General features: G+C 49.8%; 1 protein-coding gene across 3 annotated transcripts in view; it reads right to left on the bottom strand.

Moving 5' to 3' along the window:
- Positions 1-13389, bottom strand: part of SGTB (small glutamine rich tetratricopeptide repeat co-chaperone beta) — a 127480-nt gene that overhangs the window by 78825 nt on the left and 35266 nt on the right. For all 3 annotated transcript variants that reach the window (XM_088444030.1, XM_088444031.1, XM_088444029.1), the window contains exon 2: positions 786-915. In XM_088444030.1, coding sequence (XP_088300156.1) covers positions 786-885 — 100 coding nt within the window. In that variant the 5' untranslated portion in view covers positions 886-915. The remainder of the gene's footprint in view (positions 1-785; positions 916-13389) is intronic.

Genomic DNA, 13389 nt, shown 5'->3' with positions numbered 1-13389 from the left:
TTTCTCATACGGTTGTGCATAGAGTGGACAAATCTAATCTCAGATCCAGCACTGTATAACAAATGAGGTCACCCTAGCTGAAGAAAACTGACAAACTCAGCAAATAATGGTTAGAGGCCACATGCAACATATATAACCATTAATCAGCAAGTTACAAAGGCACGGGGCCAGACTCACTAAACAGGTGTAAGCTGCAGACAGGCGTATCCTCAGTTCCATGACTGACACTTTTTGCAAATGTACAAACACTTATATCCTGGACCACTCAGGGTGCCTTGAGGACAGAGTTTAGGAAGCACAGGTCAATATAGTTTATATGCCCTAGTTTCTCTATCTTTCTGGGTTATTTATAAAACAGCAAAAATGCAACCTGTGTACGTCAAAGGGCTGTTTGTAGGTCATGTTGTATACATCTCTAGATAGGTTAGTAAACATGCAAATTGGAGCACAAGGAGGGGTGGCGGGGTAGTTTAAAAATGACAGTGGTCAGTATTTGAAAGAAAATGTTCCAAGCATGTACATAATCACCCCTGACTTCATTTCCCACAAATCCTGGCAGTGACTAAAGCTTATAACGGGCACGGACCATGCTATCGGCACAGATAGGTGGGGAAAGTGCACTATGAGGTCACAATGTTACAACTATTTTAAATGACCCTCATTATGTGTTAATTCAGATAGTTGCACCTTCCAAGAAACCCATTACAATAAAGTGCTCCAAGACTAAGCTTAACCCTTTGCATGCTTTTCTATGGCTCTAAAAATTTGCTTTGTTAATTATTTACCTTCCAAACTTTCTTGTTCATCTGACGTGTACACATCCAGCTGACTCTGCTGCCTTAGGAACTGGATGACTGCATACACCAAACGCTTGATGGATGACATACCTTCAGCTGACCGGCAAGACCTTAATCACTGTAACAAGGACAGAATAAGCTGCTTCATGCTCGTGCTGTGCCAGACATTACAGTAACACATGGGATTCATTCCTGCCCTGGTGTACTATAAATCAGCCAGCTCATATGTTACTGGTGGGGCAAATGTAAGATGGACTGCTTATAAAAATGACAGAAGCTGTCGTAGGCGCTTATGCAATAGGGTGCGACTACAGCGAGTCTTCCCGCATTTTTAAAGCAGCAATCATTTTAAAGACAAAACCAAGCTGGTTTTGTATTTAAAATGATTACCACTTTAAAAATATGTAAAGACTCTCACGAATTCCCGCAGCAGCTGCAAGTCGCACCTACCACAAAAGTCCCTTAGTCTATTGGTAACACATCTTAACGTGTCATATTTGGGTTACACAATTCACACAGGCCACTAACACTCAGTCTAAAGGGCATAGGTATCAAAGCTTGAAGCAAGATAAAATGGTGAAATATATATCACCAACCAATCAGCTCCAAACTATCATTTCTTAAACACAGCCTGCAAAATGTAAGTTAGAAGCTGATTGGTTGGTGATATATAATTCACAATTTTATCTCACATCAAGCTTTGATACATATGCCCCACAGAGCGTTTTCATGAGACAAATAGCAGTATAATAAAAAAAAAATTTAAGTGTTTCGTTGCCAACTAGCTAAATATCGCCATGAATCTCTGCCTGATAATTAGAGTTTATTCATGCTTAGAAGAAATAACCCTACATCATATACCACTCTTGCTGTGATGTGACAAGATTAGCAGCAAATATTTAGGTCAGGACTCCTACACAGACAGACTGTATTTGAAAGTATTTGTCACAAATGATGAAGGCCTATTACTGTGCTCCGAGACAGATACGGCAAATATATAATGACAAGTGTTCACTTTTGGCCCCCATTCAGAGTCGGGGGTTTTTTTTAAAGAAAGAAATAATCTTTTTCCCCAGGCAACTTGCATTTGCAACTCACTGCAACAAGGCGATCGGGCCGTGCATTGGAGAGGAGGTGTGGACACAGCCAAAGTGCAGTAAGGACATGCTTTGGGTACATGGAGGCAAATTGCAGCTAAGAGCCGTCAAAAGTTGGATATGTGCCTGTTTGGAGCATCAAGACAAACGGGTAATCATCATAACCTGGTGCAAGCTGATGATGAAGACAACTGGAGGCCACGTCCGATTTGGTGAATGCATCTAACTTTAAAGGCTGCAACTTGATTGAAAGAAGATTACATTGTAGTGAATACTCATTTTACAAGATGTTTCCTACTCAGTATTGGAAAGGGAAAGCTGACCATATATTTATTAGTGCTGTCTGTAGGAAAAATTAAAGGTTACATTTGAGTTTTATTCGATTAGCATCTTACATGCTTGGTACTTATTATCTGCAATCTCTGTACATTTACTGTAATGCGTATGCATTGTGTACTGCGATATTTAGCATCTTTTGTACATAAAGTCACAGCTTCTAACATATGCATGGCGCATCTGCTCCAGTTACTTGTATTAGGAGGGAAGCAAATTTGATACATCATTGGTTTCATTTTGCGTCTGCATCCAACCCAAAGTAGGTTACAAATTTCCTGCCACACATCAAATGAGGTTTTCGGAGCAAAACACAATCAGTCAAAAGGTAACATGTCAACACTAAAAGGTCGACACATCTTTTTTCTTGATTATTTAGGTTAAGTTTAGGGTTAGGCTTATGCTGGCAGGAGTGGCTCTAGACTTTTTCTTTAAGGGGGGGCGTGAATATTATATGTATGTATGTATATATATATATATATATATATATATATATATATATATATATATATATATATATATATATATATAATCTCACACATATAATACACATATGTGTGTGTGTGCGCGTGTGTATATTAGGGATGTGCAGGATCGGATTAATTCAGATTTTTCCCGCCAAATTCGAATTTTTCCCGCCAAAAATCGGGTCTCAGAAAGAGGCAAAACGTCTTCTTTCATGGACAGACATCATCATTCCTGGACAAAAGTCCATGAAAGATCCAAATTTGGCGGGAGAATCCAACTAATCCGAGCCTGCACATCCCTAATTTTATAATATATATATGTACACACACAAATACAGGAATGAGCGGCACTCTGCAGGCTGAGAATTAGACGTTTCGGGGTTAATCCCCCATCTTCAGGGACAGACAATACGTATACACAGCCACACACACAATTGGCTTTGCCCACGGCACTCAAACATCTGCGGTGCCAGTGGTATGTGACCTCACCATTTAAATAAAGAAATCATACAAACTCAGCGCTCACCATTATATTCCAAACTGTACTTATAAATCCAGGGAATGTTAGTTCCAAAGTATTGAAATAGTTTCTCAAGCTGACCAACCACATCACAGTCTTCCCATCAACCACATCACAGTCTTCCCATTCTGGTCAGTCCCTACGCTGACTTTCAAAAATATTAGCATTTGGCTCTAGGTATCACATAGATTTAAATGGTGAGGTCACATACCACTGGCACCGCAGATGTTTGAGTGCCGTGGGCAAAGCCAATTGTGTGTGTGTGTGTGTGTATATGTATATAAATATATATATATATATACACATACATACACACACACACACACACACACACACACATATATACATGCACACATACACACACAGGTTGAGTTTACCATATCCAAATATTCTGAAATACGGAATTTTTTTGGCATGACTGAGTTAATAAAACCTTTCATTTTTGATGGTTCAATGTACAGAAACTTTGTCTAAGGCACAAATTATTAAAAATATTGTATAAAATTACATTCAGGCTAAGGTGTATATTATGAAACATAAATGGATTTCATTTCTGTACACAAACTTTGCTTGAAAAGATTGTATAAAATGACCTGCAGGCTGTGTGTATAAGGTGTATATAAATACATAAATGCATTCTGTGTGTATATTTGGGTCCCATTCCCAAGATATTTCATTATGATATTCAAAAAATATGAGATATGGTAAGAACTTACCCTTGTTATCTCTATTTCTACGAAGTCCATAGGGTTCCACAGGATACCTTGGGTATAGGTGTGACGTCAGTCGCAGGGCACCAAAGAGTTAAGCTTTCAGCCTCCCAGGATGCACTAGGTCCCCCTCCTATACCCCGCCCCCGAGCCAAGGCACCTCAGTTAGTTACCAAGCCATAGGCCGGAGGAGGAGAAGGAAGAGAGAGAACAAAGATCTGGACACATACAAGAATCATATTCTCACCAGAGGGAGACGGAAAACCGGTGACCAGAGCAAAGCCCATCTGCAGCACAGGTGCGATAGGGCGGGAGTCCTGTGGAACCCTATGGACTTCGTAGAAATAGAGATAACAAGGGTAAGTTCTTACCATATCTCATATTTTCTACTTCAGGGTCCATAGGGTATCCACAGGATACCTTGGGTATGTCACAAAGCAGTATCCTTTAAGGGTGGGGACGCTCCTGTGCTGAAAGGAGAATCCGCCGCCCGAAGGAAGCATCCTGAGAGGCGAAGGTGTCAAACCTGTAATACCTCACGAAGGTATGGACAGAGGACCACGTAGCAGCCTTGCAGATCTGGACTGCAGAGGCACCACGTCGAGCTGCCCACGAAGGACCCACAGACCTAGTGGAATGAGCCTTCACAGAAGGAGGAACCGGCAGGCCTTCATGAAGATAAGCTTCAGAAATAGCCATACGGATCCAGGCTGCCAAAGTTTGCTTTGAAGCAGGCCAACCCTTTTTACGGAAGCCATAGAGGACAAACAAAGCGTCCGACTTCCTAAACGAAGAAGTGCGGTCAACATAAGTCCTTAAGGCCCGCACAACATCCAAAGAGGCCTCACCCACGGAAAGACCCGGTGAGTTAAAGGCCGGAACAACGATTTCCTCGTTAACATGAAACTGGGAAACAACTTTGGGAAGAAACTCGGGCCGAGTGTGGAGCACTGCCCTGTTCCCATGAAAAACCAAGAAAGGGGGTCTACAAGAAAGAGCCCCTAACTCAGAAACACGTCTGGCCGAAGCAATAGCCAGAAGGAAAACAGTCTTAGCTGTTAGCCATTTAAGATCCACTGAGCCCAGTGGTTCAAACGGCGGTCCTTGGAGAGCCCTCAGGACCACAGCCAAATCCCAAGGCGCCACAGGTGGAACAAAGGGCGGCTGAATGCGGACAACACCTTGCATAAAGGTGCGCACATCCGGGATTGTAGCAATCCTACGGTGAAACCAGACAGACCGGGCCGAAACCTGTACCTTCAAAGAAGCAAGGCGAAGCCCATGATCTAGTCCCGCTTGCCGGAAGGCGAGAATCCGAGACAGACGAAACTCCCGCGGTGCATAACCTCTCGGTCGACACCACTGGAAGAACGTATGCCACACGCGATGGTATATCCTCGCGTAAGACGGTTTCCGAGCTCGCAACATGGTACGCACCACAGAGCTGGAAAACCCCCGGGACCTCAGCATGGCCGTCTCAACAGCCACGCCGTCAAAGACAGCCGAGTCAGGTCCGAGTGACGACAAGGACCCTGAGACAAGAGGTCCGGTCGCAGCGGCAACCGCAGAGGACTGTCCACGGACAGACCCTGAAGGTCTGAGAACCAGTGCAGTCTGGGCCACGCGGGAGCTATCAACAGGAGCGTCCCTCCTTCCTGTTTGAATTTCCGGATTACCCGTGGAAGAAGGGAGACCGGAGGGAACAGATATGCGAAACGGAACGTCCACCGGACGGACAGAGCATCCACCAGAGACGCCCCTTCGTCTCTTGTGCGAGACCCGTACACCGGCAACTTGTTGTTGTGCCGGGACGCCATGAGGTCGATTTCTGGAAGACCCCATCGGTCCACCAGTAGTTGAAAAACGTCCGGGTGCAGGGACCATTCCCCCGGATGAACGTCCTGGCGACTTAGAAAGTCCGCCTCCCAATTGAGCACTCCCGGGATGAAGACAGCTGATATGGCCGGAAGATTGCGCTCCGCCCAAACCAGGATCCGAGACACCTCTACGAGAGCCGCCCGGCTTCGGGTTCCTCCTTGCCTGTTTATGTAGGCCACGGTGGTAGCGTTGTCCGACTGGACCTGTACCGGGTGACCCTGGAGAAACCGATGTGCCTGCTGGAGAGCATTGAAGACCGCACGGAGTTCCAAGATATTGATTGGAAGCTCCGCTTCTGTCGGAGTCCACCTGCCCTGGAACAGATGTGGACCCGAAACTGCTCCTCAGCCCCGAAGACTGGCGTCCGTTGTCAACAGGACCCAATTTGGAATCCAGAATGGACGTCCCTCACTGAGGTGGGTCGTCTGTAACCACCAAGCAAGGGACAGGCGAACCTGCGGGGTGAACACAATCGTCTGGGACTTCAGAGACTGAGGCAGCCCGTTCCACTTTGACAGGATCAGGTGCTGCAGAGGTCTGGAGTGAAACTGGGCATATTCCACCATGTCGAACACCGACACCATGGAGCCCAGTAACCTCATCGCTGAGTGTAGAGACACCTGGCGGCTGTGCAGACAACTGCGCACCCTTGACTGCAAAGCAGAGATCTTTTCCTCCGTCACGAAGATCTTTTGCTGTCCCGAGTCCAATAAGGCTCCAAGATGCAGAATCCTCCGAGACGGGATTAGAGTGGACTTCTGCCAGTTGATTAGCCAGCCGTGCCGTTGCAGCAGGGCAATGGTCAGGTCTAAGTGGCGTAACAGGAGCTCTGGAGATCCTGCCACCAATAACAGGTCGTCCAAGTACGGCAACATGCGGACTCCCTGTAGCTGCAGAGAAGCCGCCATGACCGCCATCACCTTGGTGAAGACACGTGGTGCTGTCGCCAGGCCAAAAGGTAACGCCCGAAACTGGAAGTGGTCGCTGCGGATTGCAAATCTGAGGAACTGTTGATGGCGCAAAAGAATAGGGACATGCAGGTAAGCGCCCTGTATGTCCAATGACACCATGTAGTCCCCCGGTTCCAGCGCCAGAATGATGGACCGTAGGGTCTCCATCCGAAACTTCGGTACCCGCAAAGACTTGTTGAGTGCTTTGAGGTTGAGAATCGGACGATACGACCCATTGGGTTTCTGTACCAAAAAAAGATTTGAATAGAAACCCTGGCCCCTCTGGGAGAATGGAACAGGCACTATAACTCCAGCCTGGAGCATAGTGTGCAATACCTTCCGCAGCTCCGTAGCCTTGTTCCGGTCTGATGGTAGACCCGTGGTGAAGAATCGAGCCGGGGGTCTGTGCCGGAAGGAGAGGGCGTACCCGTGGGAGACCACCTCCAGAACCCAAGTGTCTGTCGTAGTGACTGACCAACACTGGGCGAACTGCAGCAGGCGGCCTCCCACCCTGGGATCCCCCAAAGGGAGGCCCGGACCGTCAGGCCGCAGGCTTGTCATCTGGCTTGGGGGCCGGACGTCTGGTACTCCATGCCTGCTTCCGGGCTTGACCGATTTCCTAGGGCCAGCCTGACGAGGAAACGACTGTGGTTTGGGCCTGCCCTGGGCCCTAGATGACCGAAAGGACGATGGTCCAGAACCAGAAGGAGCAGCGGCCGACAAGCCGATTTGGCTGCCGCCAGCGTGGCCACAATCTTATCCAGATCCGGACCGAAGAGAACTTCTCCGGTAAACGGCAAGGCTTCCAGACCCTTCTTGGAATCTGCGTCCGCCTTCCAGGATCGCAGCCACAAGGTGCGACGAGCAGCTACCGCTGCTGAAGAAATTCTAGACACTAGAGTACTAATGTCTAGAGCCGCCTCGTTGATGTAAGTGGCCGAATCACGGAGATTGCCAATCAACTCCGCCTGTTCAGCCGGACAGTCGGAATCAAAAGAAGCCTCTAATGAATCCGCCCAGCGCTCCATCGCTCTGGCAACCCAGCAAATGGCCATAGCCGGCCGTGCTGCCCCCCCCGCAAGGGAATAAGCGGACATCAGGCAGATTTCCACCTTGCGGTCCGTAGCATCTTTAAGGGAGGACATGGATGGCATCGGCAATGTGGCACTACGGACAAGACGGGTCACGTGAGAATCCACCTGTGGAGGGGATTCCCACTTAGCAAAATAATTATCCGCGAACGGATAGGCCACCGCCAGGCGTCTCTGCGGCTGGTATCTTTTGCCAGGCTGTTTCCACGCCTCCTCTAAATGGTCCACCAACTGACCCGAAAGAGGAAAGACTGTGGTATCGCCCTTCACATCTTTGAAAAAGGCATATTTAGACTTAGCCGCTGGGGGAACTTCGTCCTCAATCACCAAGGCTGTGCGGACCGCCCGAATAAGTCCAGGAATATATACTTTGGACTTAGCATCAGCGTCCTTAGTATGGAGAGGTTCCTGATCGTAAGGATCCAGAATCTCCCCATCATCAGACGTCCTTTCGTCATCCTCATAAGGAGCAGACAGAGACGCCACCGGCCGTTTATGAGGCCGCAACACAGACTCCCCTTGCAATACATCCGACAAGTGCTGTACAGAACTCGTCAGGGAGTTAACCCACGCTGGCTCCTGAGAAACCGGGAGCGGGGAAATAGGGAGACTGTGGGGTACCACCAATTGTCGTGGGAAACCCTGCATGGGTGACGACACCACAGACTGCTGGGACAAACCCATCGGAGTAAACGCGGGCTGCGGAGCTAACTGGCCCACTAAAGCGGTTAGCGCCTGAGCGAAACAAGCCCAGGGCGGCTCCTGTACCGGTGCTGTAACCGTAAGAGGCCGCGCCATGGACAAACACTGCCGGCAAAGGCCCTCCGCGCTACCCTCCCCCTCCGCTAACGGTACTTTACACGTGGTACACTGTAGCCGGAGGGGAAAATCACTTTCAGACATGATGGCACCACATATGTGACCCCTCTCACCAATTATATATTAAATAGGCGAGAGACCACCCTGCAGCACCGCACCGCAAGGGCTTAGCAGAAAGAAGTAATAAAGCTGACAGTTTAGAGAAGAAAAGTTACAGGCAGCGCTAGCACAGTCACATACAATGCAAAGAAAATCAATTCCTGCACTAACAGCGCTGATCACTCAACTACACAGACACAGGGCCTGGTAGGACACAGCGCTGCATACACAGACCTGACCACAGCGGAGGAGAGGTATGCGGGGGGACCCAGACCACGATGCTTCCGTCCAGTGCTTCCAGCAGCGTTCACCATGCGTTGGAGAAGATGGCCGCCGAGGAGCAGAGAGGAGGCTGGCCTGGGGGAGGAGCGCTGACACAGGGCCAGTCAGCACAGTGCAGAGAGGGCTGTGTGCAGCGGGGGAGGCGCCGGCTGTGAGACAGGGAAGGCGCGCTCCCCTGGCATGCATTTAACCCCTGGGACGCCGCAGCGCTACCGCTCTGCTGCGGTCCGCTGTCCCAGGGGGTAGTGGAAGCGCAGGTTGGTCGCCTGGCTCCACGCTGCAGCCAGTCCCCAGGAAGCCCCCTGCCTGGGGACTTAGGACCATGTGATCAGCGGGGACCCACCGCGGGACCCCGCTGCTTACCTCTGTCCCCCTTGAATCCGGCCATGGTCCGGAACATCTGGGGTCACCGCTAGCTGTGACCCCAGATGCCCACCAGCATCCCCGGATCAGTACCGGCGTTCTGGTACCGGCGGGGTGTAGGGAAGACAGCATGGACGTCAGGACTGACTGTCCATGCTGTTCATCCAGATGTGCAGCCACGGCTGCATGAAGAAAAAGCTTCAGGGGCTCTTCAAGCCCCCACTCCAACAGGTGCACCCGACTCCGGCCGGGCACCAAACTAAACTGAGGTGCCTTGGCTCGGGGGCGGGGTATAGGAGGGGGACCCAGTGCATCCTGGGAGGCTGAAAGCTTAACTCTTTGGTGCCCTGCGACTGACGTCACACCTATACCCAAGGTATCCTGTGGATACCCTATGGACCCTGAAGTAGAAATACGGAATATTCAGTTATCCAAAATACCCCTGGTCCCAAGCATTTTGGATATGGGAGACTCAACCTGTATAATTATCAGGGGCGCCGAGAGGGGGGGGGGGGGCAGGTACAAATTACCCGGGCCCAGGCTTGCTGGAGGGGCCCGGCGGGGGCCCTGGTCCGGCACCGCCCCCCCCCTCCCTCCTACATCACAGCAGCCCAGCACACTGTGTGTGTGCTGGGCTGCAGTGGGAGACTGCCCGCAGCAGCTGGAGCAGTCTCCTATGCCTATGGGGGGAGCGATCATGCTGATCGTGACCCCCATTGGCTGTGCGCCAGGCTGAGGGGCTCACAGTGCCCCCCTCCTAGTGAAGCGGCGCTGCTAAAATGCTTTTTTTATTCTGTGTTTTTTTCCGAAGGGGACATGGCCACGCCTCCCCTGATTAGGCCACGCCCCCTGTCACCCGACCCCCCGCTGCTCTTGGCTGCCCTGATAATTATATTATCTATCTATTTATCTCCAGGTACTCGGCACTGAACAAAATTGCAACCTCTGCCGATGCCTTCCTCCACAATCCAATTACACATACACATTAGGTGGCACTCAGGCAATATATAGAAAAAAACAACAGAGTCAGTCAAGTCAATGTTTCAATTCACTGTAGAATTTTTGTCCTGATGAAATTTCTACAGTGAATTGAAACGTTGACTTGACTGCAGGGACTCAGTGTCGTTTTTTTCTATATATTGCCACCTAATGTATATATACACATATATATCCATGATGACAGCACCCCTGTTCTCCACCTGTCACTGGGAGGCTCGCTCACCCACTTGGGCTATTTATCTCAGCCCCTCCTCCCACACATACCCCAGCAACCTACTTGCCCCTGTAAACCAGGACCATAGAGAGCCGGCCCAGACCCAGGAGAAGGGGACATAGCCTAATTACAGGAGGCGTGGCTATAAAAAAATACACCCTTTTAGCATGTCCCCGGGTTCCGAGCTTGAGATAACTCAGTTGAGATACCAGTGTCAGCAGATCCCTGCAGCAAGTGTACGGGCGGTCGGCTTTGCTGAAGGGCCGACCTGATGTCTGAATGACTTAGTTCACAGACATAACAGGTGTACACAACCACCAATGCACTCGCAATATATCGTTCGGCGATGGAACAAGCAAAATATCGCCAAATGTGTACCCGGCATAATGGTTAGGGTAGGGTTATAATAAAAAATAAGTCATAGAATGATGGTCAACCTAATAACTATGTCAACCTTTATACTGTTGACATTCAGAACCAGTTTACCTTCTGGTGTTGACCTTTTTTACCACACCCATCACAGGTACAATATGTGCTGGTTGCAAAGTTTAGGCCAAACCGCAATAAAAAATAAACAGAAAAAAAAAGTCAGATTTAGACATGGCTCTGACAGACCAGATCGCTCACACCGCACACTGGGCATGACTCAGAGGAGTACATCACACCGCACACTGGGCATGACTCAGGAGTGTACGTCACACCGCACACTGGGCATGACTCAGAGGAGTACGTCACACCGCACACTGGGCATGACTCAGAGGAGTACGTCACACCGCACACTGGGCATGACTCAGAGGAGTACGTCACACCGCACACTGGGCATGACTCAGAGGAGTACGTCACACCGCACACTGGGCATGACTCAGAGGAGTACGTCACACCGCACACTGGGCATGACTCAGAGGAGTACGTCACACCACACACTGGGCATGACTCAGGAGTGTACGTCACACCGCACACTGGGCATGACTCAGGAGTGTACGTCACACCGCACACTGGGCATGACTCAGGAGTGTACGTCACACCGCACACTGGGCATGACTCAGGAGTGTACGTCACACCGCACACTTGGCATGACTCAACAGGTGTACATCACACCACACACTGGGCATGACTCAGAGGAGTACATCACACCGCACACTGAGCATGACTCAGGAGGAGTACATCACACCGCACACTGAGCATGACTCAACAGGTGTACATCACACCACACACTGGGCATGACTCAGGAGGAGTAAATCACACCGCACACTGGGCATGACTCAGAGGAGTACATCACACCACACACTGGGCATGACTCAACAGGTGTACATCACACCGCACACAGGGCATGACTCAGAGGAGTACGTCACACCGCACACTGGGCATGACTCAGAGGAGTGCATCACACCGCACACAGGGCATGACTCAGAGGAGTACGTCACACCGCACACTGGGCATGACTCAGAGGAGTGCATCACACCGCACACTGGGCATGACTCAGAGGAGTACGTCACACCGCACACTGGGCATGACTCAGAGGAGTACGTCACACAGCACACTGGGCATGACTCAGAGGAGTACGTCACACCGCACACTGGGCATGACTCAACAGGTGTACATCACACCGCACACTGGGCATGACTCAGAGGAGTACATCACACTGCAGATTTTGGACGTAGTTGAGCGATATTTTCCTACTACGCATGCGTCCGGATTGTGTCCATGCAGAGTCGCAGTTATAATTTCAAGCGCCCGTGGGGAGAAATGTATAAAAAATGTAGAGAGAGTTCCTAGGCGGAGACCAGGAGGTGTCTTAGCGCATACACGAAGATGGTCGACACACTCATGGGCATGTTCTGGGAGTGTCATGGGCGTGTCAGTGAAAGCGTATGTGTACATGGATGCTTGACCAGTCATATAGGAGGCTATATTCGGTAGGAGAAATTGCACCTGCCATTTGGCTCGTACAAGTATCTCAAGGTGTGACCAATGATGGCGTCTAAGGATGCACCAATCAGTATCACTGCATGTACGGTCGCTGACAGTGGGTGCCTCAGTCCTTGCACATTGAGACGCCCGGATGTAGACCAGGGAAAGGCTTTGTATCTGTATTTGCATTAAGTTGCAGACAGGCATCCACCTCAGAATTAGGCCCACTGTGTGACTGTGACTATCTAGAACGTCAGAACAGAAAAATAGGAAGGCAAGGATATAGAATACTTCGCTGCTTTTGCTGTCTTTGCGCTGGGAGATCCGGGGAGAGAGAGCTCCAAGGTGGGTGTGGCAGGGGCGAGGTGATGTAAATCACATAATCGCATTGCTACAGAGACATAGGGGACGGGGCCATGAAGAAAGGATTCACTGTGATATGCCTCATGAAAACGCCATCCTCTTAACTAGAGAAGAGTGCAGGATCGGAGGGGTTTGGGACTCGGGAGCAGGGCCGCCAGGAGCTCCACACCCCTTCCCTCCAAAAAAACAAACAAAAAAACAAAACAAAAAAAAACTACTGTGCGCGGCACTTCTCTCTGCCAACCTTGTATAGCAGTCAGTGTCGGACTGGGGCATGAAGGGCCCACCAGGGAAATGCAATGGAGTAGGCCCGCTGCTGAAGGGGCGTGAGCAACCTTTGAGTAGGTGTGGTCAGTGCTTAAAGTGGTCCTAGAGAAGTCGTGGAACTCACCCCCCCATACGCCCTAAACTTCCCCAGCGGGAGCAAAAAGCCTTTCTGCCCATCTAGTAGATGCCACACCTCCAGCCACACCTTTTCAGAAAATGCATGAAGCAA

The sequence above is a fragment of the Taudactylus pleione genome, unplaced genomic scaffold, assembly GCF_031769625.1.
Source record: "Taudactylus pleione unplaced genomic scaffold, aTauple2 ptg000345l, whole genome shotgun sequence".
Lineage (NCBI taxonomy): Eukaryota > Metazoa > Chordata > Amphibia > Anura > Myobatrachidae > Taudactylus > Taudactylus pleione.
This window is presented reverse-complemented; position numbering and strand designations above follow the sequence as displayed.